At 37.1% G+C, this 26,462-nt stretch overlaps 1 protein-coding gene across 1 annotated transcript in view; it reads right to left on the reverse strand.

The window, feature by feature from the left end:
* Window positions 1-26,462, reverse strand: part of MICU3 (mitochondrial calcium uptake family member 3) — an 89,590-nt gene that overhangs the window by 53,072 nt on the left and 10,056 nt on the right. Inside the window, exons 2-4 of the mRNA XM_072406190.1 lie at window positions 8,677-8,830; window positions 7,713-7,744; window positions 4,125-4,203 (exon numbers count right to left, since the gene is read on the reverse strand). Coding sequence (XP_072262291.1) covers window positions 4,125-4,203; window positions 7,713-7,744; window positions 8,677-8,830 — 265 coding nt within the window. The remainder of the gene's footprint in view (window positions 1-4,124; window positions 4,204-7,712; window positions 7,745-8,676; window positions 8,831-26,462) is intronic.

Raw genomic sequence — 26,462 nt, forward strand, 5'->3', positions numbered from 1 at the left:
ACTGAATCAGTGATAAAGCAAAAACATATGCATCAGTATCCCACTAAGCTTAAATCCAATTTGCAGTTGTAGTAGATCAGATTAGTAAAGTTTAACTCTCTTACTGTTCATCCCAGCCCCAGATGAAAACCCTATGTCCTGTAGGAGGCTGCAGATATAAAAAACGACTCTCTGCGTTAAAGCTGAACACGAGCCTCCAATCTCAACCATTACCCACTTACTAAAGGCTGTAATAAAATGCTTAAACTACCTAAGTGCACCTTTAGGCACCCAAAGCCATAGTCATGTGATGTAAGGCTTGTAAACCTTGTCATTTCTGTGCACTTCTTTGGGGGTAGAAATGTAAACACTTCCTATTTGATGTCTGGTCCTGAGGTCCTCTCAGGATGCAGTACAGAGTATATATGAAATTACATTACCACAAGGGAACCGTTGAGCACTATACATCTGAAATGTTGAATAACTGGTCCTTATAGCTGCAAACAGTGCCCACAAGACCCTGCAGAGTTAGGTAAGTATAAACCACTCTCCAAGGTAAATAAAAATGAAAATGTACTGAATATTCTTTTTTTGGCAAAGAGTTTAGTTTTAAATAATGGTCTTTTTGCAGTGGTCCTATATGACCATTTTGCATTATCACATTTACAGAAAAAGTGATGATAAACATAAAAATGTTGAATGAGTTGTAGAATCTAAGGTTGTCATTGTGATCTTTAGTTACTGAACTGGAATAAAAAGGTTTTTATTTAATACACAATAAATGCACATTAACTAACACAGGAGAATACTGAGTAATTCACTTTCTTTGGAATTCCCACCTTTAGAGTGGCAATACTACTGCAGTGCATTTCAGCCAATAATAACACTTATCAATATTATATAAATATGGTTCCTTAATTCTTTTTGCAGCGTCAAACTTGTCAGGACAGGCAGTAATGGCAAATCTTCACAATGAGACAGACTGTTCTAGCTGTTCACTACTCCATCCAAAAGGCAAAAAACAAAAATTGTATAATGATACATTTTATTTTACAAGTACCTAAGTAATGAAAGATGGAATCCTATTGGTTGTAGACAAGATGTTATAAATTAGATAATGTACTGAAAATAAAAGCAAGGCAATAAAATAAAGCTTTACAATTTCCAAATCATACTGTGTGACTACACAGGTTGAAACTTGCACTGAAACTGGGGGGATGTAATTTATCATTATCGGATAATAACCTTGTTTTGGGCTAAAAGATATAAGTGTTCCTTAAAAATCCTAAATGACACAAAATTACACAGTGGCCATGAGTCACGCTCAATAGATGGGCAGTGACGGCAGAGAGTGGAAGCTTCCGCTATGACTTCACTAATAGGAAATGCATTTTCATGCTCTGCACAGGGGATTAATTCATTGGTAGAATAGATTTTGTTTCTGATATGGAATGTTTAGTCTGAATGTTATAAAATTACAGTTTTTCTTACAGTTGTAGAAACATTTAAGATGAATATGTAAATGTGTAAATATCCATGCAGATTATCAGGACTAAATATACCTGGTAAACGTGGTTTTCATACACAAGCGTGTCTTTGCTTTGGGCAAGCAGCTGAGAGTGGCATGGGAGGCTAGCCTCTGTCTAAGTCTGCCCTCCTCATGTGTAAATAGGAAAAAGGTGGCTGCCTTCGAACATCACATCAGACAACCATAGGCATCATGCAGATCTAGGTTCTTTCTGTTTCTTGCCCCCCTGTGACCTTACAGGGCTAGGGGAATAATAAATATACTACTCTGTGTTTGTGTGTGTTGGAGATCAACTCTGTAAAAATTATCATTGTGTATTAGAGTTTTTGAAACTTTGTTTAGTTGGTAATAGACACATTCATGAGACCAGCCACATTTGCTTGTTATAAAAGTAAGCTTTGTTTCCTATCTTTGAAAAGCTACACAGTAGTGCTTGTTCCCTACTGTTTTTTCAGATGATAGAAAATCAACGAGCTAGCAACATTTGAAAGCAATGCACTCCCTGTGTGGCTGGCGTCTTACCTCTGCAGCTGAGAGTAGGGTGGTTGAAGTACAGAGCTCCCTCTATTGGCTTTTGTACAAATCTTTTTATTTCATAAAATAATGGAAACATATGGAACAGCCCACGTTTGTGTAAGAAATATTAATGAAGGTAAAAAATATTTCCAGTGTGACATAATATAAAAATATTTTCCAGTGTCCTAACTTGCTTAGTCAACATTTAATCTATAAATATATATATATATATATATATTTATTTAATTATTATATATATATGATTAATATATTTATTGTATATATAAACATTACTGCAGATTTATGCTTCATTGCACAACCATGGGACACACAGAGATAGAAAGCAAAAAAGTTATAGATCAGTGTTTCACAACCAGAGTTCCATCAGATATTGCTAGGAGTCCTTCGATCAATAAGCATTTTGTGCCTCTCAGATTAGGTTAACTCTAACTTTAACACCAAATTGTAACAGTTGGATTGCTCCCATTGGTCAGAATTATAGGTGTTCTTTCCACCAACCACCAAATGAATGTACTGGGAGCTGTGGATATAGTGGGGTATAACAGGGGTTCCCCTATGTTCAAAAGTATGCAAAACACTGGTATATATATTAGAATCTCTTTCCTGGATGTTATTATGGCAATGCTGTGTTAATAATAGGACAAATCCAGTTCACATAAGTTTATTTTCATTGCTTAGTTAGCTGTCTGCATAGATTTTTTTCGTGAAATCAGCTACAAATATTTAATTAGTGAAACGTAGAACAAAACAGTGAGAGAAAGGCCCTAATGGAATGTTCTCCATACCAGCAAAGCAAACCAGCATGTGAGCAGATATTACATTCTAGTTTGTAATGTGTCATGAGTTACACAATTCAACCCATGGAAATATCCTAAAACAACAAGCAGAGAATACTATCTTATCGGCATTTTAGAAAAGAGAGATTTTCTCTTTGGTGGATGACTAGGAATTAATGTACAGCTCATACTGCAATGCTAGTAAGTGACAGATTAGAAACAGGAGTGATTGTTAGCACATCTGCAGAGCGTGATGAAGGGACCAGCTATCAGAGACCATTCATGTCAGACCTGTCATAGTTTTCCAAGTATAAAATGACACAATACAGTATCCTATAATAACAGGTATTCTGCCTATTCCTCTTATGTAGATAATTCACTGTTATGAAAACAAACTGGCACTTTAAACGTGCAGACCGACAACAAGGTACTTCAAAGAACAACTATGTTTTAGACTGTTATTTCTTCAACAAGTTTGGTACAGCTGTTTTTTAGGCATCAAAACACAAACATGTATCACAACAAAGGGAAAGGAAAATCTGAGTTCTTGTGAAATCAGCTTTGTCAATTGATTTGATGAGACAGGAACAAACTGTTAGCCAGGGTTCTCCTAATCCAGGGAAAAAAGAGGTCTTTAGCACTAGGTCTGGGATGCCAAATTTGACAAAGATAGCAATTCTCTTTAAAGGTAGCTGTACATACCATTGGTCTAACATTTTCTATCGCCACCTAAAACTTTGGCCTTTTTGCCTAATTTTATTAAAGACAAATTACCTTTTTTACATAATCTCTTTTACCCCCAACATCTACAAATGTTAAATTATCACGTTATTTTGGATTCATTAGAGAAGAAAGTAAATATTACTTTGCGTGTCTTTTTGCAATGATAATATATTACAAATTTTTTCTGAATAAACTTTTATTGTTCAATAAAAGTGGAGGAAGTTTATTTAGGACCACAAACTGGTCTAATATTTAAAACATTTGAGCTCCAATATAAACTTGAGTAGAGCAGCACATTAGTACTCTGCATCGTCATATATGTCTTTTGGCTCCCTAAATGTTTATGTAAAATATTGGGTGTCTTTTCCCTTCTATACTCTACTCAAATTATTTTACAGCATAGTCTATTGAGGAACTCACAAAGGAGACCACCAGCTAATGTTAATATCACAATCATAAGCACACAGTCAATGTAGTTGTGGTGAAACAAGTTAAAAAACAAAATATTATGTACCAAGACCAGCATGAATTGTGGAGGAAACCACAGTAATTATTGTTATTAGTGATATATTAAAGTTTACCTTTATCTCCAAGTGTCCTGAAAAATTTAGATGACCCCTTCCATACTGGTGGAGTGTCTACTAGCAAATTATTCAGGTCCTGTAACAGAGAAATGTATTACCGTACATCAATCATCAACCTAAAATACACCTATGGACATAACAGGCATTTTGCCAAACACTAAACATATAAGAAATGCGAAAAGAGGACAGAAGATAGCAAGGTTTTTTTGTGCGGCAATATATTGTAAACGATAAGTAGTAAAATTGAAATAGTACAAATTTAAATCAAAGTATAAAATATGTTTAGTTTGGCTACCCCTTTGTTATGGGACTGTGTGAAAAAGTTAAAAAAGCTCTTTTGAGTGTCAGGTCCTTCCCTCCTCTTGTGTCATTATTTGTATTTGTCTGTCTTTTGCAACCCCTATTTATTGTACAGCACATTGTAATATGTTGGTGCTTTATAAATAAAGTCTAATAATAGGAAGAGTAATAGAGGAACACACTGCTGTCAAATTTCCAATATTAAGGGAAATCATACTTTACAAGCAAATGGTAAATTTGTAAACATCCTCTTCATTAAAACTGATGTATGTAGTTTTCTAAGGGCATGTTCTGATCATAGATCCTGTGTGTCTTCTGGCAGCTGGCACATTGTTAGCCTCTTGGTCACTGGCACTAAAGTACTGTTTCGTAAAGAACCAACATATGCATTTTTGACAACTGCCAGTCCCGTTCATTCTCTATGGGGTTGGCGCATGGAGAAACTACTTGTAGCATTACCCCCGAGGCAGAGGTTCACCGACATGAAGAAGCGGTCACCACAATGTAACCCATTGGCCAGTCTGAACATAGTCTAAAGTTTTTTTTCAGAAATGCTACTTTCTATGAAAATGTGAGAAGGTTCATTTTACTAAAAAAATGTCCAGACTAAGGCATTCATCTGTCTGATTTTTAACAACACAGTCCGGATTTTGCACCCTCTGTCCAGTTAACAAAGCCCTGCTGCCCTTGTGCATTTTTGTGAAGGCTATGTAATAATACACACATATATCTCTGTACTAGCACATTGTTTTGTGGTAGTGATACCCTTCATCTTTATCCAATACAGAATGATTGGAAGGTTGGTCAGGGTAGAGACAAATAAGAGAAAGACATAGCCTAGAGTTCTGTGAAAAAGGATGTCAAAAAATGGATGCCATTGACAGTCTTTAAAGTGAAAGTCATGGCAGCTGTGAAGCCATTTTTAGCAAATAAGTAACAATAGGAAATGGAAAACTTTTATCAATGGAATGATACATAACAAACATAACAAAAATGTCTACCAAGAGAAACCTATAAATGAGTAATTCTCTTGTAGAAGAAAGTTAAAGCATGGCAGAAAACATTCACTTATTGATTAATACCAAGAACAGACTTTACTGTGAAATTCTAACATCAGTTCTTTGCAATCTGTCTAATCTGCCAGCAAATGGAAAACATACTCACTTTCAAACTGACATTTGTGTGCACATTCATATTATCAGATTCGTATTTATAATTCATTGGAGGAAATGTTCAGCACACAAAAATGGAAATGTAGCTGACTGAATTATTCAGCATATCCCTGTTCGGTGTTTAAAGAAATTATTCCAGGATTACAAAGTTATTTCTTATTTCTTTAAATCGGTTTTAGAAACGGGACATAGATCATTAAAATGCATTAGGCTTGTGCTACAAAATTCAGAAAAGCAGTTTATAGTTAATGATACTGCAATTTCATTACAAGATTCTGTGAATATTTAGTAGATCTAGCTCCTTCGTCTAGGTCTTTAGACCTAGACAGACTGCAGCTCAATAATGGGTAAAAATATAAAAAGATAATGAACTGTTTAACTGGTATTAAAGTTAAATGAGAGTTCTAGTTATGAGGATTATACAAGGAACAGGCCAGTCGGGACCACCTATATACATACCCCTCCCCCACACTTGCACCCAAGATTGCCCAATTGCCCCCAACCGAGGGCCTTAGATGTATACCTAGGACCTTCCTGGATGTTTACAGAGAGTAACAGTGGGGCTCCAGGGACTGTTAACCCACCATAGCTGTGGGCAAATCTCATGTTAGTGTGATTCCTTGGATCCCCGTTTTGCACTATATTTGTATGTTGTTGGTTACCTAGGTTATAAGTTTAGATTGCATCATATGTTTGTTCCCTTGTAACCCCCCCTCCCTTTGTTTTTCCCTATCATTATCCCTAATGTACATTAACAATGGTGTATGTATGAAAAGTGACTCCTGTTTTCAGCTATAGTTTTATATACAGGGGCCTTGCCCCCTGTTTATGTTTGTTTGGGTCCCTTTTCTTGTGTTCTTGTAATATTGAAATTCAATAAAAATGATTGAAAGAAAGTTAAATGAGAGTTCAAGCATTTAAATGTGTTATTTGATGGGACCTGAGACATAGCTGAATGTCCCCCTGGACGAGATGGCCTAGGTTGGTAGTTGTAGGATATATCATCTACATAAATGAGTTTCAAGTCCAACTTTTGCTTTGTGGGTGTGAAGGACATCCCTGAACTTCTTTGAACCCTAGTGCATATTGTGAATCATAGGTCTAAATCTCCTCATTACTAATAAAACAAAAATGTGCATTATAACACAACATGGCACTGCAAGCCTCTCCTTGCAGTTTAAGATCAGTTTAAAATTAATGCACTGTGCCACCAGTAGTGCAAACCGGCGCTTTGTGCATAACTCCCATGCCTCCCAGATCTCATGCCTGCGCAGTCCAAGATCGGGTGACCTAAGGAAGAACCTGGAAGAAAGAAAATGGCAGCACTGGAAGGAACAGAAAGTGCCAGAAAGAGAAGGGAAGTTTGTTGAAGAGTCAAGTGAAATTTTTCATCTTTAACTAGATATAGCCCTGGGGGGCACATCTAAGGATAGACTGAATTCACACTAGCAATACGGTTGCATTTACTGCTTCCTCACACCAGGAACCACTGCTGCTTGAAGAATTGATAGGCCTAAAAAAGCCTAGCAGTTACCGCCAGTTAATAATCCCAGGTGCCAAGCAATTGCCACCAGTTACTCATGAGTGGTAAATGGCACAGTCCTTACTGTTAATGTGAACTAAGTCTAACTTGTTACACTACATTCATTACAATACTACAAGTTACTACTCAGAACCCTAGGAAGTTAGGTCAAAATACTTAAAGAAAATGGGACCTTTTTAGGGGGCAGTCATTAAAAAAACACAAAGACAAGGTAGAAAAACTCAGAGAAGTACAGGGGTTACTGGATACCTATGGCATAAACAACTTGGAAAACTACATTTTTCGTGTCTTGCCCCATCCAATTTATCACCACCTGGCTACTGCTTCTCCCCATTCAGCTTCAGACTTTCCTATTAGGGCTGTCATTATACTTCTCTCTGCTTTTTTTTATCTAACTATAGGTGGATTTGTGACGTCTGGTCATTCTTTGCATATACTGCACAGTAGTGCTGTTGTGCTTTTAGCTGCCTGTAATTTTTGTAACTCCCAAGCAACAATAAACTATATTTTTCCAGGATATCACCAAAGTGTGTTTTTGTAAATGTATAATAAATATCATTAAATACTTACTTGTCTTGAAAGTGTTTTCCACTTCTTGGAACCTTAAAAATAATGAAAATGTTATTAACTCGTACTCATCAATTCTTACGGTACACATACATTACCACCATTTAACAAATTTGACTACCACTGAGGATGGCAAAAGCTGTTGTGCATTACACTATCTGAAGCAAAATGAATAGTTCAACAGAATAGTTCAATATCCTGCATCTCCCAAGTATAGAAGTTTAACTGCAAGCTTTCACTTATTTGTCTCCCTTAGCTTGCCTCCCATGCAGGGCAGAATCAGCACATGCTTCTTATTACTTGCTTTCTTTACTTTCTGATCAGTGGTCAGGAATGGGGAGAAATACCCAGTACCCTTAGGTATAGAGCGATAAGTTGCTCCCACGTCACAATGGTTGCTATTTTGTCTCTAAGGTACCCAGATATGTCACATGAGCAGGGGGGAGATCTCAGCCCTGTGAAAGATCCAAATCCCTAATATTTTATTATTCTTCAGCCAAATAGAGTGGAGGGCAGGAAAAAAAAGGGAAAGAATGTGCAGATTGTAGGGTCAGCAATGCCAAAGAATAAGTTTACTTTAAAATGGCTACACAATAGGCTGGGCTGAAAAGTTACAATTGTACAAGAGGCAGTACATTTGGATATATATCTGTAAGCATTACTAGTATCCCTTACATGAAATAAACTGAAGTCTGTCCTGTCACATCATAATAACTATCATCAGTAAACCCATGTCCAGCATGCAAGTTGTAAATTGTATGAATACGAACAGGGTATCAACAACAAGATCTGACTACACAAGCATCTGAAGCATCATTATTTAGCACTGTTACATGCATGAATTATCTTCCCAGTAAATAAAATCTTTGCAGTGTATGGCCTTCCACCCATCATTCTAATATTTGGCAAGCACTGTCATTTTATTTTTATAGGTAAATAAATGCTAAATATGATTGATAAGACTTACTCCTTGGTTCATCTGTTGTAACAGATTCTAGGAAATCCCTTGGGGTCATATATAACTGTCCTTCAAATTCTAATGAAGCAAATACACGGAAGCGCTGTTCTCTGGAGCTGGCAAACTGGTCTAGATCTTCCAGTTCCGGTCTGTCTGATGGACTCTGTGTGAAGAGAAGCCAACATTATACAGTGCCAAGGCAAATGTAGAGAAGGTAGACATGGGTACTGAAAACCCCTATGTGTAAAGAGATTTTCTCTATGGCTAAAATGGATATTCACTAGTAACTAAATGCAGTAAAATGTTAAAATCTTTGTTTTACAAAAACACTAATACTTGATAAAGGACTTTGAACTCATTATGACCCAGAACATATTAGGCAGGCTCAAACCTATGTGTACACACATCAAATGTATTTCGCTGGAAATGCTTTTATAACAGTGACACTAGAATGAGTGCTGTACACACAGTGCTATTCAGTTTTACGGAGAGGAGAAGACAAGAGGGAGACGCCCTGCCCGGTGAATTGTTTAATGATCTGCCATGGTGGATTGCTAAATGAACTTAGGGCACTGATGTACATACATACATACTAGACTTTCACCCGACACAGTCATGATCATTTCTTTCCGGTGACAATTATTCATGTGTATAGCTACACCTAACTGCTACTGTGTCTATACACTCTGATATCTGTTAGAAGAGAATTACACAAATGATTTTTGACTACTCAGTTTTGAAAGGCTACACCACCATTCCTCAACAGTTTTACCCCGAAGGCGCCCTTTAAACAAATTCTCATGGAACCCCAGCTGTAGACAGTTCACTGAGGATTACGGGCAATGCCTTTTACATTGGTGGTCAGTGGAATGAATTTTACCCTACAATGGTCATCATAATGCCACCCTTACAGACAGCTAAAGTGTAATTTGCGTGCTGTATCTACTAGTCTACTAGTACTATAAATATTTATATATATTTTAGACAGTTAGAAATACTATTGAGGCCTAAATTAAATATTTTTGAAATATCACTAGATAATCTACAATGAACTCTTGGTAACATTCAGAGGCCAGCAATGCTGTCCGTGCTACAAAACTAAGCAAACAAATTTTCTGCTTAGTCACCTCACTCATACATCACTTAGTTTTTGTAACCTAATTGATTTGAAGCTTTTCATTGAAAGGTAGCAATTAGGGGATCTTTGAACTACTGTCCATGGTTCTTTTTAAACCAAGCGCAAACTATGGAACAGAAAAAGTTTGTTGCAAAGGGAGAATTCAGACACATTCAACAAAGAAAAAAAGCTTAAAGTATATTTGCTTTCAGTGTCCAGTCCAATGGAAGATGGCTATCGCAAGGCACAAAGACAACCAAGCAATCTATTCAGATTTTTTTATGAGAAAAATAAAATTGCTTAAAACTTTCAGTTTCTGTGAACTGAAGATATACAACTGGATTTGTTGAATCTAAACATAGTGTTTTGAAAAATAATTTATTAGAACAGGTATCTATACTAATACACATTATAAATATGAATATGCCAGTGCAAAGCAGAAATGCAGGGATAGTCAGACTGGGGAGGAAAGGGCTAGATAACGCTGGATATCCTCCAGCCAAGAAATAATGTCTGACTTGCTGCAGCTTCTATTGTACACTGTGAGAAGCTTATATTGTGCAATGAAAGTAAGTCATTTCAGTAGATTAGTATATACAACTAAATGTTAGACTGAAGGTAAGGCTGGAGTTCAGCTCTACTTGAAAAACTAAATGAAAGAAGTGAAAGAAGATTCCAGGTTCAGAAGTTATTCTATGACTTACCAAACATAGTGTTGTATAAGAGAATATTTTACTAAAAATATGCAAAGCATCCAGACAGCTTCAAACAGCTTTGTTGAACATTGACATTAAAGCAACTTTCAGCTCTATATTGGGGATGGTAAACACTGACCTCAAAGAGAATGCTGGTTGCCACTACAAACACACTGCTATCATCCTTTTATTAAGTTTTCATTAGTGCTGAAGCCTAATAGTGATTTGTTTAAAGTAACTGCCTGCATCCCAATAAAGATTTATGGTTCCCTAAAATGGAGCCTAAAGCAAAATGGTGCCCAGACTATACACACTGAAATATTTACATATTCTGAGGTGGCAGTAACAATATGAGCTCCTCTTTAGGAGGACACACACCTATTTCCCCTACTAATCACTCCTATACATAAAAAAAACTTTCTAACCTAGACAACCCTTCTTTGGATGTCCACATCTTTGCCTGTGTGATGTGTAAACTTTTAATTGGCTCTCCAGTGGCAGGGTCCTCTCAGGAACCAGTGGAGAAATTAGCAGATTTAACATCAGCAAAACGGGTCCAGTTTGCCAAATTGTTGCAATTATTGGTACTTCACAGCAATAAACAGCCAAGGAGGGACCTAGACCAGGGACGTAAGAGCAATGATAAAGTGATGGGTGGAAGGAAATTTAAACAACTTTTAAACAATCTTTACCCTTGTGGCTATATGCATTTTTGAGAAATTGAAAAGTTTATATAAACTGATGTAGGACCTGCTCTGAAATTCCAATCTCAGTTTGAGGCCTCAGTGTGGGGAACCCAATGTTAACCACTTAGCTGTCTGATCAAACTTAACAATTTTTCATGCACAAAAATCTAAATGATTGAACTGACAATATTTTATTCTGAAAAAGCATTGGATCTCTAGAATGAAAAGAAGGCGTTTTTTATGTCTTACAATATATATGCACATTTATCCAAAGTTTGTATGAAATATAAAAAAGAGGTAATAAATACTAAATATATCTTACTTCAATATTTCATACATTTGTAAAACAGAAGAAAAAAAGCTACAATTCAGATTGAATAGACCTAAATGGCAGCCCTTTTTTATTCTTTATCTCTGACAAAAGCAGGAATACATAAAATCAGATATCAGGGCCCTACTAAATTTCCTTAGGTATATGGATTTGCATTTTTATCTTATTATTGGACTTTTGCAACTTTTTTTTGTTTGGAAAAATACCCTATGATAGTCATGGTATGTGACAGTATAAAATAGGCATACCAGGGCAGCTTTGACCCAGCAGTGCTCATAGCTAAGCACTTCCAGTTTCAGTGTACACAGCGGAGATAAGATAATCAGTTCTCCCATCTCCTTACTTCTGCTTTTTATCCTAAAGTTTGCTGCTAGTAGCAACGCTTAGGGGTTCACTGAGGAGCCAACTGAGCACTGGAGCTGGGAAAACACAGAAGTGGTCTACCCAGATAGTTTTGTCTCCACATTTAAAAGCTGGCTGACAATATCACCCAACCTTTTATTGCGTATGGGCTCCCAGGCACCCGATAGCCTCTGGCTCCTGTAATGTCACCTTGTGTGTGACTGGCCCAGCACAGCCCACAATATGTAGCTGCAGGAGGACAACCTTTGGACCCATGCCCAACTGCAAAATGAGATATTCAACACAGTATAGCCTTTTAGCTAGGACATTTCAACGGGACAAACCCGATGTGTTGTTAATGGGCTTCTGCGCCCTTTTTGCCCCAGACACTTGTGAATATAATGTCACGTCATTTGACATGTTTCCCTAGGATATCATGCGTTCACTGATACACAGAAATGACCTGTCCATAACTGATCAGAAGCACAGAATTGTTTCTCCTAGCCTGTCACTTACACGTGGTCCTCCAAGGTTCTCCTGCAACCAAAAGGGAAAGGGATATACATAATGCTAGAGGGATAGGCTTTGCCACAAGAGAAACCCCTAAGTACTCAAAGAGCCCCTTTATTTCCTTGGATCACCCAATCATGATGCTCAGGTATACCACTGTGCAGGGCGCCTTGTTCTGTTCATGTTGCCATTGTTCTGTGTAGTTCCATTTCTCTGCAAAGGATTTCTATGTAGAACCTATCCCTTTATACTTTCTTCTTGTACCACAGTTACATTTACAGTAGTAAGGTCATGGGAGTAAATATGTTAAGACTGAAATAAAATCTACTATGCAAATGTAGTATTATATTTTTCTTCCTACTGCAAAATGTCTTTAGATACATATACACTTTATGTATCTACATGACACTAAACTGTTTTTTTACAATAATTTAAAGGATATAAAAGATGAAGGAAGCAGAATTCCTAATTCTTCTGAGCAGTACCCCCATTTTGCAATGGCCTGCAGAATTTCCCAACAGGTAGGGGGAAGAACACAAGTTATCACAGCTGCAGTCATGTAAATTGTCATGATTTATAAGGCAGAAGTATGTTCAGTTAGGAAAATAATCAAATTTAAATTCAGTTAATAAATAATAATGTCTAAAACAAAAAGTACTAATTTTTGGATGCACATGCCTCTAAAGACAAGTATGTATAATACACCAATAAATAAAATAACTTGATTGTTAGTGGTGATGGTAGTTGGCAAAGTTGCCATTGACCTCCAATGGTTTAGAAAACTAGGCAGGCACAAATACAAATTTATTCTGGGTGTCTGCTTCATTAAAACTAGTTTGCATATAGGAAGCCTCCGTCTTCCAAAATGAAGAATAAATAGGTTGTTATTACTATTTGTATGTGAAGATACAAACAGCTCTGGTAAAAGAAGCTATCACGATGTATTTGTTTAGACTAAAATTCTTTAAAACTAAGATTAGACACAACAATCTAGTTTACGCCTTTGTGAACTGCTTTTTTAAAAGTAGTTTGTGCTATGTTAGATGTGGGACTCTGTGTAAACACAACAGATCAATCTAGCTGATGCTTACTCTTTAATGGTTACGTTACCTCATTATCCTATAGGTAAGAAGAGAAAAGGTTCACTGCCAAGGCATTGTCTCGCATTACGTTAGGTCACTAATTCAAAAGTTTCACTCAGCGGGCAAAATATTTGGTTTTCCCATACAGACAAGATTAAATGCCAGATAAGGGATTCGCTGCCTGACAGAGGATACTGATGCCTACAAGCTGATAATATCCTAAACAGGTAAACTGAAACAATTATATCAGTTATCTAGACCCTACACAATGGCCTGTCTTTCATCATCACATAGATACCTGCACATGATCATGTGACGCCTGTGAGTTGGGAACACTTTGAGGTCAGTGTGCATATGGTGGAAATGGATTACTGTTACTTGCACTGCTCTTCGTTTATTCTCCCCGCTCAAGTAGAGTTGACACCTGTAACCTGGGGATGCCACTTGCTGAATAATACTCATGATTCAAATAATTAATGGGTAGTTTTACGCAAACCTCACATATCACATGGAGCATGCAAAGGGCTGAGTCACTTCCTAATTGTAAAGGACTTCAATGTCTGATGTCTCTTCTTCCCAATCTCATTTCTACAATTTTCTCCACTGTTGCTCATTATAGGTCCGGTAAATAAGTCATGTTCCCTCTGCTAGACCATTATAGTCTTCTCAATGCATGGAAAGGTAGACATATAAAACGCAATGTAGCAAATGATTGCCTATCTTTATTGACCAACTAAATCACATACACAAGTACTTTTGGGAATATGCCCTAAGTTACCCTATGGAGTGTAAAGCTCCCTACTTTACACAGGGACATATTTTAATCTTTCCATGGCTATAAATGCACAGTATTTAGCAATGTACAATATTTTCAAACTATATATATATATATATATATATATATATTTATTTATCATCCTAAATGTTCAAATCAAGACACATAGAATACGTAGAAGACTAAAGAAGACTTTGCTCACAAAGGATTTTTTAAACCAGAACAAACATTTCATTTTAAAAATCTGCAAACGGAGACAGGTGATGTCCCTTCTGCAATAAGAACTATTACCTGTCTGATTATGCCCTTCAACTTCAAAATTGCTGAGCTGAACTGGCACATCACAGCTTTCCCTGCAGCTGACTGATTAAACTTTTTATGCCTGTGCAGGAGTTACACCACCCCAGCCTGGCCAATCAAGATGATCAAAATTGGAATAAGGAAGAAATTGGCAGCTTTAGCTGAATGATTTCTACCCACAGACATAATTGTTCTCTTTTATCTAGGTTAATAATGGAGACATTTGTAAACACATTCACAGCTCAACAGGAACACCCCTGACCTTTAGATCTCTGAGATATCTGTGGCTAATGACTGTGACTGAAAATAAAACACTGCTGACCTTATGAGTGTAAAAACAAAGCAGAATAGAATTAGTTATCTGTGGTGCAAACTGTAATGAACTTAACCTTAAAATTAACTAATGATCTAAACAAATACATAAGGGAATAAATAATTGAAAGACTTTGAACAATTTTCGAGCAGTGATGACATACCTGTACCTAAGATGGAGCTGGTAACCCCTGGTGAAAAGTGCACTCAGGGTCATAAAGAAAACATGGAATACCCACCACATGTATCTGGCTGATTGACTTACAGTTGACTTTACATAACCTTACAGAGGTAAAGTGAAATCAAATCATAACCAGAATTAAAAAATTACTGCATGTAAAAATGATAATTACTACCTTAACAATAACAACCTTGGAATTTCTATTCTGAATCTTATACACCTAGGTACATCTGACAAGCATGGTGGAGGTTCAAGCAGAATATCGGACCAGAGCAGCTAAACTCAGCAGATTTCTGGGAATTAAGACCAAAATATAGTGAATTTAAAAAATGTCATTAATAGAAATACAGATCGAAGATTTGCAGACAAAGATTGTCATGGTTCAGGTACACCTCAGGGGCTGGGTACACACGTGCAATAATTGTCAATGGGAAGGATCTTTCACAATCCTTTCCACTGACAAAAAACTGCACGATGCATGAACGAGCTCTATACGTACAGCGCGGTTCTGCTCTATGGAGAGAGAAGGGGGAGAACCCCGGAGTGGCATCTCCCCTTTACTGTCAATATGATTGTTCCTCGTTCGTCATCCGTGGATACACCAGGACGGACGACAAGCTCTGTACACACGTCAGATTCTCGTCCGATATCAACCCTGAGGCAATTATCGGATGAGAATCATCTAACGTGTGTACGTAGCCTAAGTCAATCTACTGAGTCGCATTTAAAACTTGTGTGTCTTTGTGTAAAGTTGGGAACCACAGTGATGAATATTCATTAGAAGGTGGCATGGCACATGCCTAGACATTGAATGTTTAATTAAACGAATTGCATTGTCTAAATACTAGTTATAATATGCAGCAGCTAAATATTAAATATAGTAATTCAATAAGATAATGCAAATCAAATCTTCCGTATTTACTTTTAAAAAGTTCTTTAAAATTCCTATTAGTTCTACTTCCTTCTAAATATGTAAAGGATGCGTTGGGCATCCAGAATTTCCCTTGCTATCCATGGGACTCTCTTTCACAGAAAACTGTATGAAGAAGGACTGCATTTTCAACATCCTTCAGATGACCCTGTTTGTTTCTGTGTAATCCAATAACTGATCACTTTAGGGAACAAAGGGAAACAGAGGGCACTCACTTCTAAAGGCATAGCCAGGATGGGTTCAATATTTGAACAAGGAAAGATAAAGGAGCTGGTGGCCTGCGGATGGGGTTGCCACCTGTTAAGAAACAAAATATTGGTCACCATGGGTGTGTTTTATTTTTAAGGGGAACCCCATTCACGGGGGTTTTATTCATCAGGATTTCAAATGCATTGATGGATTGTAAGAATGAACAAGCAACTATGTTAAAATATCTGTAAATGTATTTCAACTGACCTATTGTAATTCTGGTAAAAAAAAACTATGGAGAGACTGACCAATCTACAAAAAAACCTATTAAATGTACAGTGTTGCGTAATATGTTGGCGCTATATAAATCCTTGTTAATAATAATAAGCCTGGATATAGCATAATATTGTCAGAGTGAAAAGAAATTGATATAATTCCCCAACATCAGGTAATAACACTTGTAGAAGTTCTCTGGTCTGTGGCTCGGTCCACCCTATTGACACAACCCGCCCATTCTCTCATTACAGGCTCAGACCTGCTTGCTAAACATCCTGGGGGGACAGTAGGGCAGGGCCGTGGACACAACTTTTGTTGCGTCCACAACCCTGCACTAATGTCCCCCTCAGAATTTAGCAAGCAGGTCTGAACCTGTGATGGGAGAGTGGGCGGGTTCCGACATCATGACGTCACTCTGGGGGAAGTTTCTTTCCCTTTGAGTAACACACGGGTCCCTGCTAATGCGCGGTCCAGATTCCATATATTTAGTAGTCCATGGGGTCCAAAAGGTTGGTGACCACTGTTCTATAACACTGCAAATCTTCACTTTTAGGTCCACAGAGTGTATAGACATCTACCTGGCTCCAGGCTGTGATTGAACTTTAAAAGGTGCAGTAACAGACTGAAAGGGTCATTTCTCTTCTCTCTTTATCTGTCTGCATTTTTTTGTCATGCCATTGAATGCTAGATACCTGATTGCTCCTCGTCCTTATGTACTAGGAATAACTTATATACAATGATCAGCCAAGACATTAAAACCATCTGCCTAATACTGTGTCAGTTTTCTTTTTGTCTCCAAAACAACTCTTAAAACAGCGAAGAGAGGAACTTGTCTGAAGTTGCCCTGGGCTATATGACAGCAAGATAGCACCAAGTCAGTAGATGCTTTAAGCCACATTGCCTTCACTGGCCTTTTTCTATTGTGCATCCTGCTGCTATCTCTTTCTCAGGTAAATGACATTCAGATCTCAAATGATCCAAAAGAAAATAAAATTCATCATACCATTTTTTCTTCCACAGCCCCATCATTTAATTTTGACCAATGCAGGCACATGAGTTAGTTGAAGTTGCACTAAAATTGTCCGACTGAGGGAAGGGCAAATTCTTGATTATTTATTTTTTCTGCACATGATTGGATAAGTGAAGTGAATCTTCGTTCTTTTTTTTTACTGATCATTCTAAATCAGCCTAATTTTCCCCCTACAAATAGAGCAGTTTTTATGATATCTATATTTTGTATGCAGTAAGAAGGTTTGTATTATTTTTAGAGTGTTAGAAGTTTTTTACATTATTATCCTTTTTTCTAAATATTCTAGTTATAGTGGATAAGAATTATTTGATCAAGCTATTCGTATTATTAAGCATTTATGTTGCTGTCACCTACATTAGAAAATCACAATATATAATTGCACATACTAAATAATTGCACATTCTGGCGATCTGGCCATGGGGGATAATGCATTCTATTGCTCTCAATGACCAAGTGCACCAATGATGCCTATAGGTCCCCAGTACTGGCAGATGCTGGTAGGGCAGGCCAATGTAAGGCTCCTAACTTGTAAATCTGACATGTAACTATATAGGAATTTGCTGAGCAAGGCAAATGGGAGGGCATACAGAAAAATAATACAAACGTGAACTTGTCCTTTAACACATTCTCTTCTACAGTGACCATGTCTGATACTTCACATTACTGTCATAAGTGCTCACAACTGGTTTCACTCACACTTGCAGCATGACGCCGATACTGGCTGCTGGGAAAGGGAAACAGCTGGCCAGGTTCTACTACAGTTCCAGTAATTGTGCCACAGTGAAGATACAGGGAAGAAGAATATATAGGAAAACATTTTAAAAACATTCTTTTGTATTTATTGATGGCCTAAAATCATTAGGTATTCTCTAGAAACAGTTGTGATATTGTTTTTACCTATTCCCCTAAATTAAACACACACTGGACAAGTTCAAGGTGTAATAAATGTAAGAAATGGAATAAGGGGTCAGAGAAGACAGTGTACCACAGGTAGCTCAATGATTCATGGTTGGGCATCACATTTGAACTTTCTGACAATGCAAAGATTTGGAATAGAACGTATACAATTAGATGATACATCTATCTACGATCTACTTCTATGATGCTTCTGTATAATGAAAATATCATACTGATAATATACGTAATTCATCTTCACTCCGTCTTCTTCCTATTTCAATTTTCGGAAGAGTACATACGATCACTTCCTACTTCACAGTACTCATCTAGAATTAGTGTAAAGTTTCTGTCTGGTATTCTGATCACCCTTAAACACTGGGCGCTTTCATCTGTTGCTTAAGACAGAGTCAGCCATGCGTTATACTCAGACTGTTTGCTGAAACCCGTACCTATGGCCATAACCCATTTGTGATCAGTAAGGTTATACATTTCGTATTATTTAGATACAGTAGACAAGTAAAATATATATAAAAGACCTGTCTGTCTTTACATTTCAGGGCGAAAATGCAGAATCGTGGCAATCAGAGTACAGATGTCTCTCAGGGATCTTTTAGGCGTAGTACACAAATTTTCACTTCCAGTCCAATAAAACGATCAGATTGGAAGCGAATATAAAGGGAATATAGCAGAGTTGGATGTGTTTCTAAATATGGGAATTCTAATTTCTATTTGAGAAAAATGATTGGAAGGGCAGTACCTCATAGATGTGTATGCACTGCTTTAGGACTTTCAGTCAACTGATTACTGAAAATTGAATAGTTTGGTAAGTAGAGAGCAAAACTGGCAGTGTATTGGGTTATGTTTCCTAATCCTAAGGCTGCATACATATGTCAAATCATTGATGGATGTACTTGTCTTGGTTGTGCTCATTTCTGGGATGAAAATCTGACATGTATAAAGCAGTGCCGAGACATCATTCACTGGTCTGTCCTAGCAGATCAATCATCAACTGACTGGGAATGACTGCTGTGTATTTCAATGCAGAAAAGCACAGAGAGAAGTCTCTCGCTCGTCGTTCCTCCTACCCACTCTGTTGAACAGAACCACGCTGTGTGTACAATGCTCATTCGTTCATCTGTCACTGGAAACAATCATGAAAGATCATTTACAGCAATAGCAAAGCAATGAGTGTGCATAGACTTAAGCAAGGCTTGGGAAGACTGGAAATCTAGTGCTACCATAGATATGGAACAACCAAGTTCTATGATGGATGATGGTTGGATTTATCTATTTTTATAGATAAGTGTTATTATTATTATTATACAGTATTTATATCGGGCCGGCATATTAGCCAGCATTTTACAAAGTCAATTGTCAAATTACTAGCTGTCCCTCAAAGGGGCTCACAATCTAATGTCATGGTTATATGTCAATAATGTAGCAGAAGGACATTTGTTTTGTTTTTTTGGAGGGAAAGCCAATTAACCAAACTGCATGTTTTTGGAATGTGGGAGGAAGCCAGAGTTCCCAGGGGAAACCCATTCAGACACAGGGAGAACCTACAAACTTCCTGCAGATAGTGTCCAGGCTGGGACTCGAACCTGTGATCCCAGTGCTGCAAAGGCCAAAGTGCTAACCACTGAGCAACCATGCTGCCCCACTGAATAATCATACCTATAAATTTAACGGTTATTAATATGTTGAATTCACAATGCTAACAACCCAGAACCAGAATACTTTTTTGTAAAAAAAATATATTTTCATTTGGGACCAATGAAATTTGAACAAAACAGCCACATGGCTAAAACAAAGGTACAAATTATATTAAAGTTTTGAGAATTGAGCCAGTTACTGTATTTTTTTTATAGAAAAATGATAAAAAACAACATGACTAAAAGGTAACAAAGAAACTGACAAAGGATAACAAACAAAATATAAAAGTAACATTTTAACAAACCAAGTAGAAATAAAGTATGAAATAAGGAAAAGTTACTAACGTTTAGTCAACATCCTTCAGATGTTACTTTCAATTTGTTAAATAGATAAATTGGGGAATCCTGAGATAAACATGCATGACATAAACCAAAAAAAGAAAGAGGAGAGACAGGATATGTTTGACAGGATCTACAATTTCCTTTTTCTATACAAATCAAAATAAAAGTTTAGTTTCAACTGAAATAGTTTTGAAAAGAGGTCATAATCTGGTTTTGTGTGATGGGAGTCCTCCAGCAGAACATATCCATAATGCTGTATCAACAACATATTCACAACACTGTTCTAAAATGACCTTTGCATATCTTGCATGTAACCATTTTCCAGATGATTACATTGGCATTCAAGACTTCCAGATGCTCCTTTCTGCATGCTCCATAGACTGAGCCCGTCACTACTCCAAAATTATTAGGAAGACTAAAATGCCTAAATATAGCTATAAGCTCTTCCCATTTTTTCACTAGGAATTGTTGTGCCACTTCTGAAAATACCATTCAGCACCAGATATAATGACATCATCAATAATATATCATGTAATACCAACACAACATATAATAAAAGATATTTGTATCCAAGAACATGAAATAATTATAAACATTGCTTTAAACTCTGATAAAGGCTGCTATGCACAGACATTGCTTGGATAACTGAGGAATTCCATGTACGGTAAAAATCCATAATAAGTATCCATTAAACTTTATGAAATAGGTAAGTACAATACAAACTGCAATTCTCCAACTCTTCGCAGTTCCAAAATTATGAACTTGAAGGATAACTGTACATTTTGTATATTAAATATGATGAACTGCCCTTGATCTTAGTACAATGCGTAAATTTGTTGCTCAGTACCAACTGATCCATTCCACATATGGTACATAAGATATGACTGCACTGCTAACAAAAGGAAACTTTAGTACCCTGCGATTTTTGTGCAACTTACACCAAGCACGCCAGAAGAGAGATACTAACAAAATGTCTACTATAGGACTCCATAGGAAGCTTCTGATGACAGGACTCTTAAAGCAGACCTATCATCACATTATAACAATATATAACGGGGTAGTAAACCCTTTTAAATAATGACATTTTTTTTCAGTTCTTGCCAGAATCTGTGGAGAAGAAGAAGATGGATGCACCCACTGTTCCATCCGCACCTGAAAGAAGAAGGAATCTGGGACCGCACAGGGCCTATTGCAATATTCCTGTTGTATGCTGCTTCCCCACCTCTTAGATTGTAAGCTCTTTGGGACAGGGTCCTTTTCTCCTCCTGTGTCACTGTCTGTGTCTGTCTGTCATTTCCAACTCCTATTTAATGTACAGCGCTGCGTAATTTGTTGGCACTATATAAATCCTGTTTAATTATAATAATGATGATGATAATTATGGAGGTATTGAGAGCTCTTTGAAAGTAAAGGTCAAGTTTTTGTTTTGTTTTTTTTTCTTTAACATTCATTGTCACCAAGAAGGAAAGTGAAGGTAAATCTGAGCTATAGACTTGTCATTAAAACAGGAATAAAAGGAGAAATCTTTCAATTGGACACTAGTTCAAGTGACAACTGTCAAAGAGGGGATTATCATTACATTGAAAAGGTAACCTCTCACTTCTTGTCGGGTATACAGAACAGAAAGGACAGGAAATCTCCCTACTGAGACACAAATGGAGAAAAATACTGGCAGCAGGTAAAACCCTTCCCTGCTTTATTTCATATGAAAACAGTTTTGGTTTAGATACTCAGTGATTATCAGCCTGAGCCCCAAGGAATCCTAGGGTTTCTCCAGAGGTTGCTAGGGTATCCTTGAGCGATGAGCAATTTGGACCTCTCAGGTCAGCTTAACAGTTAGCAATACTGGTTTAAATATATCTTTGTGAGGTTTAATATTCTCATTTTGATCTAATGATATTTAATAAAATGGTCATTTAATTTACTTGGGATTGGACCATCTTAACATGTTAGAGCAGTGCTTCTCCCGAGGTTTCTCCAGAGGTTGCTAGTGGTTTCCTGAGCAATCTGTGCCTAGGTCAGTTTAACTAACACTAATGATTTTTTGGGTTATCTGTAAGAGTGACATTTTTCCCACAGGTCAGCAATGTAGGCATTTTCCCTACTGGTCACCACACTAAAATACTGTGAGCTGTGAATTTTGTATTTACAGCTGGAGTTCCCTGAAGACTCTGACATTTATTTTAAGAGTTCTCCCATGTTAAAAAGGTTAAGAAAACTGCTTTTAAAATAAATATGGTTCCTAAATAAAGTATTTATTAACATTTTATTATGTAACGAGGAAGCCCAAGAAGAGATATTATGAAACTGAGCTGGTATCCAAATGAAATGTGTTGTGTATACCAAGCTCATATTGCTTAATACAAAGCTCTTAGAATTTTTTCCTAAAGAATTTGAATAAATGTCAGGATTTCTCATACTTGGCTATATATATTTATAATTAATCTCGATTGGTTTCCCTTGTCAGTGTTCTCCCCAGCTCCTTAACCGGGCACACCACCTGGCACTTTTCAGCAACCACTCGGCTGTTTTTGGGTAGTTACTGATGAGTTGGGTCACAATACAGGGCTGCCACTCGCCTACAATTTCTTCCCACCCAGCTTAAAAAAATTTCTGGGTTGAGCACTGCCACATGTAAACACAGCAATTAGTTAACAAAAGTTAGAGAGTTAGGGAAACTAGTACACCCATAGTAGATTTGGTATATTTCCTCACTATTCCTCTTCTGGTAAAACCTCAAAAGTTTGTCTTTTTGATCACTAAGTATGAGTTATGGTAACAAGGAAATCAGAAAGTAAGGTACACATCAAAAACCTGGTAATGTTTTGGTTTTAGATACACTTTATTAAATAGACATAATATTAAAACCTGCATTCTTTAGTTGAGTCACATTACAAACAAGGACATTTGCCATTCTAAAAAATGTGGATGGTCAACAATAAAACTTGGCACTGTCCTTGATCCACCTGCCAACTATGCAAGACGCATCCTGTTATCCCTGTAATTATGACAGCCATTATACTTTCTGTACGACTTTTATGAATTACGGTTATTGTCTTGACACCCAAGTATTTTTTACGCAAACATCTATGTTGGCAAATGTGACACTAGAGAAGAATGTCTGTGTTCCACAAAAGTCTTTTTCTCACTGGTTTGTCAGCTCCTCCTGTGCTGTCTCATTCAGAAATAAAAGTTGCAGCAACAATTTGCACCAGGAGCTTCTTACAAAAGAGTTTGTGTGGTTTTACAAACTGCCCAGGGCTATCAGCACTTTGACAATATATACAGTTCAATCAGATGGCAAGGGAAGGTTCTCACCTCTTGTCAAATTGGGACTTCCCAGCTGTCCGTCTTTCTTGGAGGTCAGTATACAAACCCAAGACAATAAGTGCAGCTCGCTAAATAATGCTCTTTGTGCAGAAACCACTTAGGTACCTTTTTAAAAAAAATTAAAGATCTGCACACAAAACAAATTAATGGTATTGTAAGGCTGCATTTAAAAGCTTCTAAGCTAATTAAATTAACTGGGCCTTGAATATTCACTATCTCTGTAGAACTCCATGCAAAGGCCTGCTGATTAATACCTTGCCATACTGCTGGGAACCTGGGAGAAAAAAAAGAATGTTTTCCTGGGATTCATTGGGACAGTGCTAAATACAGAAACTAATAAGACTCCAATTCAATTTAAATGTGGCCGGGGCCCACTGCAAAAACTCTGCTACTTTATTTTGCATCACAGACAAAATTCACAACTTAGGTTATAGGTGAACAATGGTGATAGATGAACACACTTTCACGAAATTGTGTCACCACATTTACATACATTTTAATTGTATTCCAATTTACCATACATTACAAAGGGTACAATATTCAGAGCAGCACTGGCATGTTTGCTGAATCCATCTTTATAGCGCTGTAAACAAATACCACTGCCATTTACAAACAAATCTCTTTAGAAAATAAGAACTAGTGCTGGCTTAAGCTAGACAATTCACTTGCATAGTCAAGGCTTTATGGTAGCCCCAGCACTGGTCAATGATATTAAACATCTGTTGCTTCGTTCTTGTGATTCTTACAGGTTTGGACAGCTATCCAGCTGTCTGCGGTAGACCAAAACAGAAACCCCCAGGGCTCTCCTTTTTCTCCTACACATGGCCGATCATAAGGGGTAACCTTGCGGTGGGGAAACATTGTTTAGTTCTAATGTATGACAAAGTAAGGGCAGCCTACATGGCTGATCAATATATATGGATTTATTACTTAAGTTTAATATATAATATCATTTTATCAAGATGCTATGGGTGTATTCTTTTAGATGACAGTGCCTTACAATGCCTGTAAAAGGTACAGAGATGATGTTACATGCATTGCAAGAGAAGTACACCAATACTAAAGAACCAAAGGCCAGGCTCCCCAAGAATGATGAAAGAGATACCTGACAAATTGCTAAAACACCAGGACCCACAGCTTTTTTCGAGAACCTTAGCTAGCTTGGCATGCTGTTTTTAATTTGTGATCCCAAACGCAATGCCAAAAACACAAAAAGTTTGTACTGGCACATAAAAGTTTGAACACGACAATTCAAAAGTTACAACCGCAAGTTTATGGTTTTAATGATAATAAACCAGGCATATACCTTTTAACACGGAGGAAACCTTAAAATCAGTTAATTTATCAATTTCTGAATCTTGGGTTCATCAAAGATTTCTGCTTTAAATGTTTCAGTACTCAATCCAGGGAAGAATTTACAAATGTTTTTGAAGCAATCACCATCCTTGTTCAGAGCTCTAACAAATTGCTTAATTAATCCAAACCTAATGTGTAGTGGAGGGAGAATGATTTTTTTCTTGTCAACCATTGGCTTGTTAATGATGTTTGCTGCACTTTTTTTCATGTTTTCCCTTGGAGGCCATGTTACTTTTTTCCAGTGATCCTGCTTTGCTCTACTATCCCACAAGCAGATGAAACATGGGTACTTTGATGCATAGCGATTGCCATTATGCAGTTAAACAGATTTCAAACTCAGAGTGGAACTGTCTATGAAAAGCCCCCAGTATTCTGCTCGGTATTCTGGTACTCCCATATGGGCTAGTAGTGCAGGGATATTACAACAGTACACAAAGTCTCCATCTTCACTGAAATATGGTAGGAGTGTCACCTCTCTTGTCCTATAAACCATTATTTTTACTTCCAGTCTCAGACAGTTCTTTTCTTTTAGCCTGGATGCTAAAAGTTCAGATGCTTGTTTTGACAGACTTAGGTCATGTAATAAATCATTGAGCTCTTCTTGGGAGAACTGCTGGTTTGATTAAACACTTCCTTCATATTCACTTCCACTGCTAACTCCAGGATTACACTCCAAACCCTGTATATCCTCCATGTCGGGTACAGGAATATCAGGGAGTGTACTGAACACTGGTATGGGAACATCAGCACCATGCGGCACTGGTCGTCTTGCTGATTCCAAATCAGGGTACTCCCACTTGTTTTTCTTGTAAGGATTGAAACCTTTTACATTCACAGCACAAAAATAACACTCAATATGATGATTTTTGGGCTCTTGCCATACCATAGGTACACCAAATTTCAAACTTTTCAGTTTTCTGTTTTTCCACTGACGTAGACACTCTACACAAGTTTTGCATACCATATGGGGAGCCAAATACTTATCTTGGTCCCCAACTTTAACACCAAAGTTTGCAAGATATGCTTGTTTCACAAATTCTGTAATGTTTCCTGTTTTTGCTGAGAATATTCACCACAAATGTAGCAAAATACATTAGGGTCATTTAAACAACTTCTTCTTGAGGAACTCATATTTCTGTAAAAAAGAAAATGTATGAAAAAAAGAAGGCAAATGAAAGTTTCATGAAAATAATGCTACATTTATTATATAAAATGCAAAACATGGGTGTAAATAAAGATTGATAATAATATGCTTTGTTAACATTTGTTGGTAAAATCGTCTATTCCGATTCCTGTATCACAAGAACTAGAGCCAATTCAATGAAACTGATGTCATTTCTGGATTCAGCAGATGTGAGATACACTAAATATATTGAAAATCCTTGGCAAATTAAAAAAAAAATGTTTTTGTTGCGCTGTGTTATTATATCCACATCTCAGCTGACCATTGGGAGCAATGTC

Source organism: Pyxicephalus adspersus, chromosome 3 (assembly GCF_032062135.1).
Source record: "Pyxicephalus adspersus chromosome 3, UCB_Pads_2.0, whole genome shotgun sequence".
NCBI classification, from domain to species: Eukaryota; Metazoa; Chordata; class Amphibia; order Anura; family Pyxicephalidae; genus Pyxicephalus; species Pyxicephalus adspersus.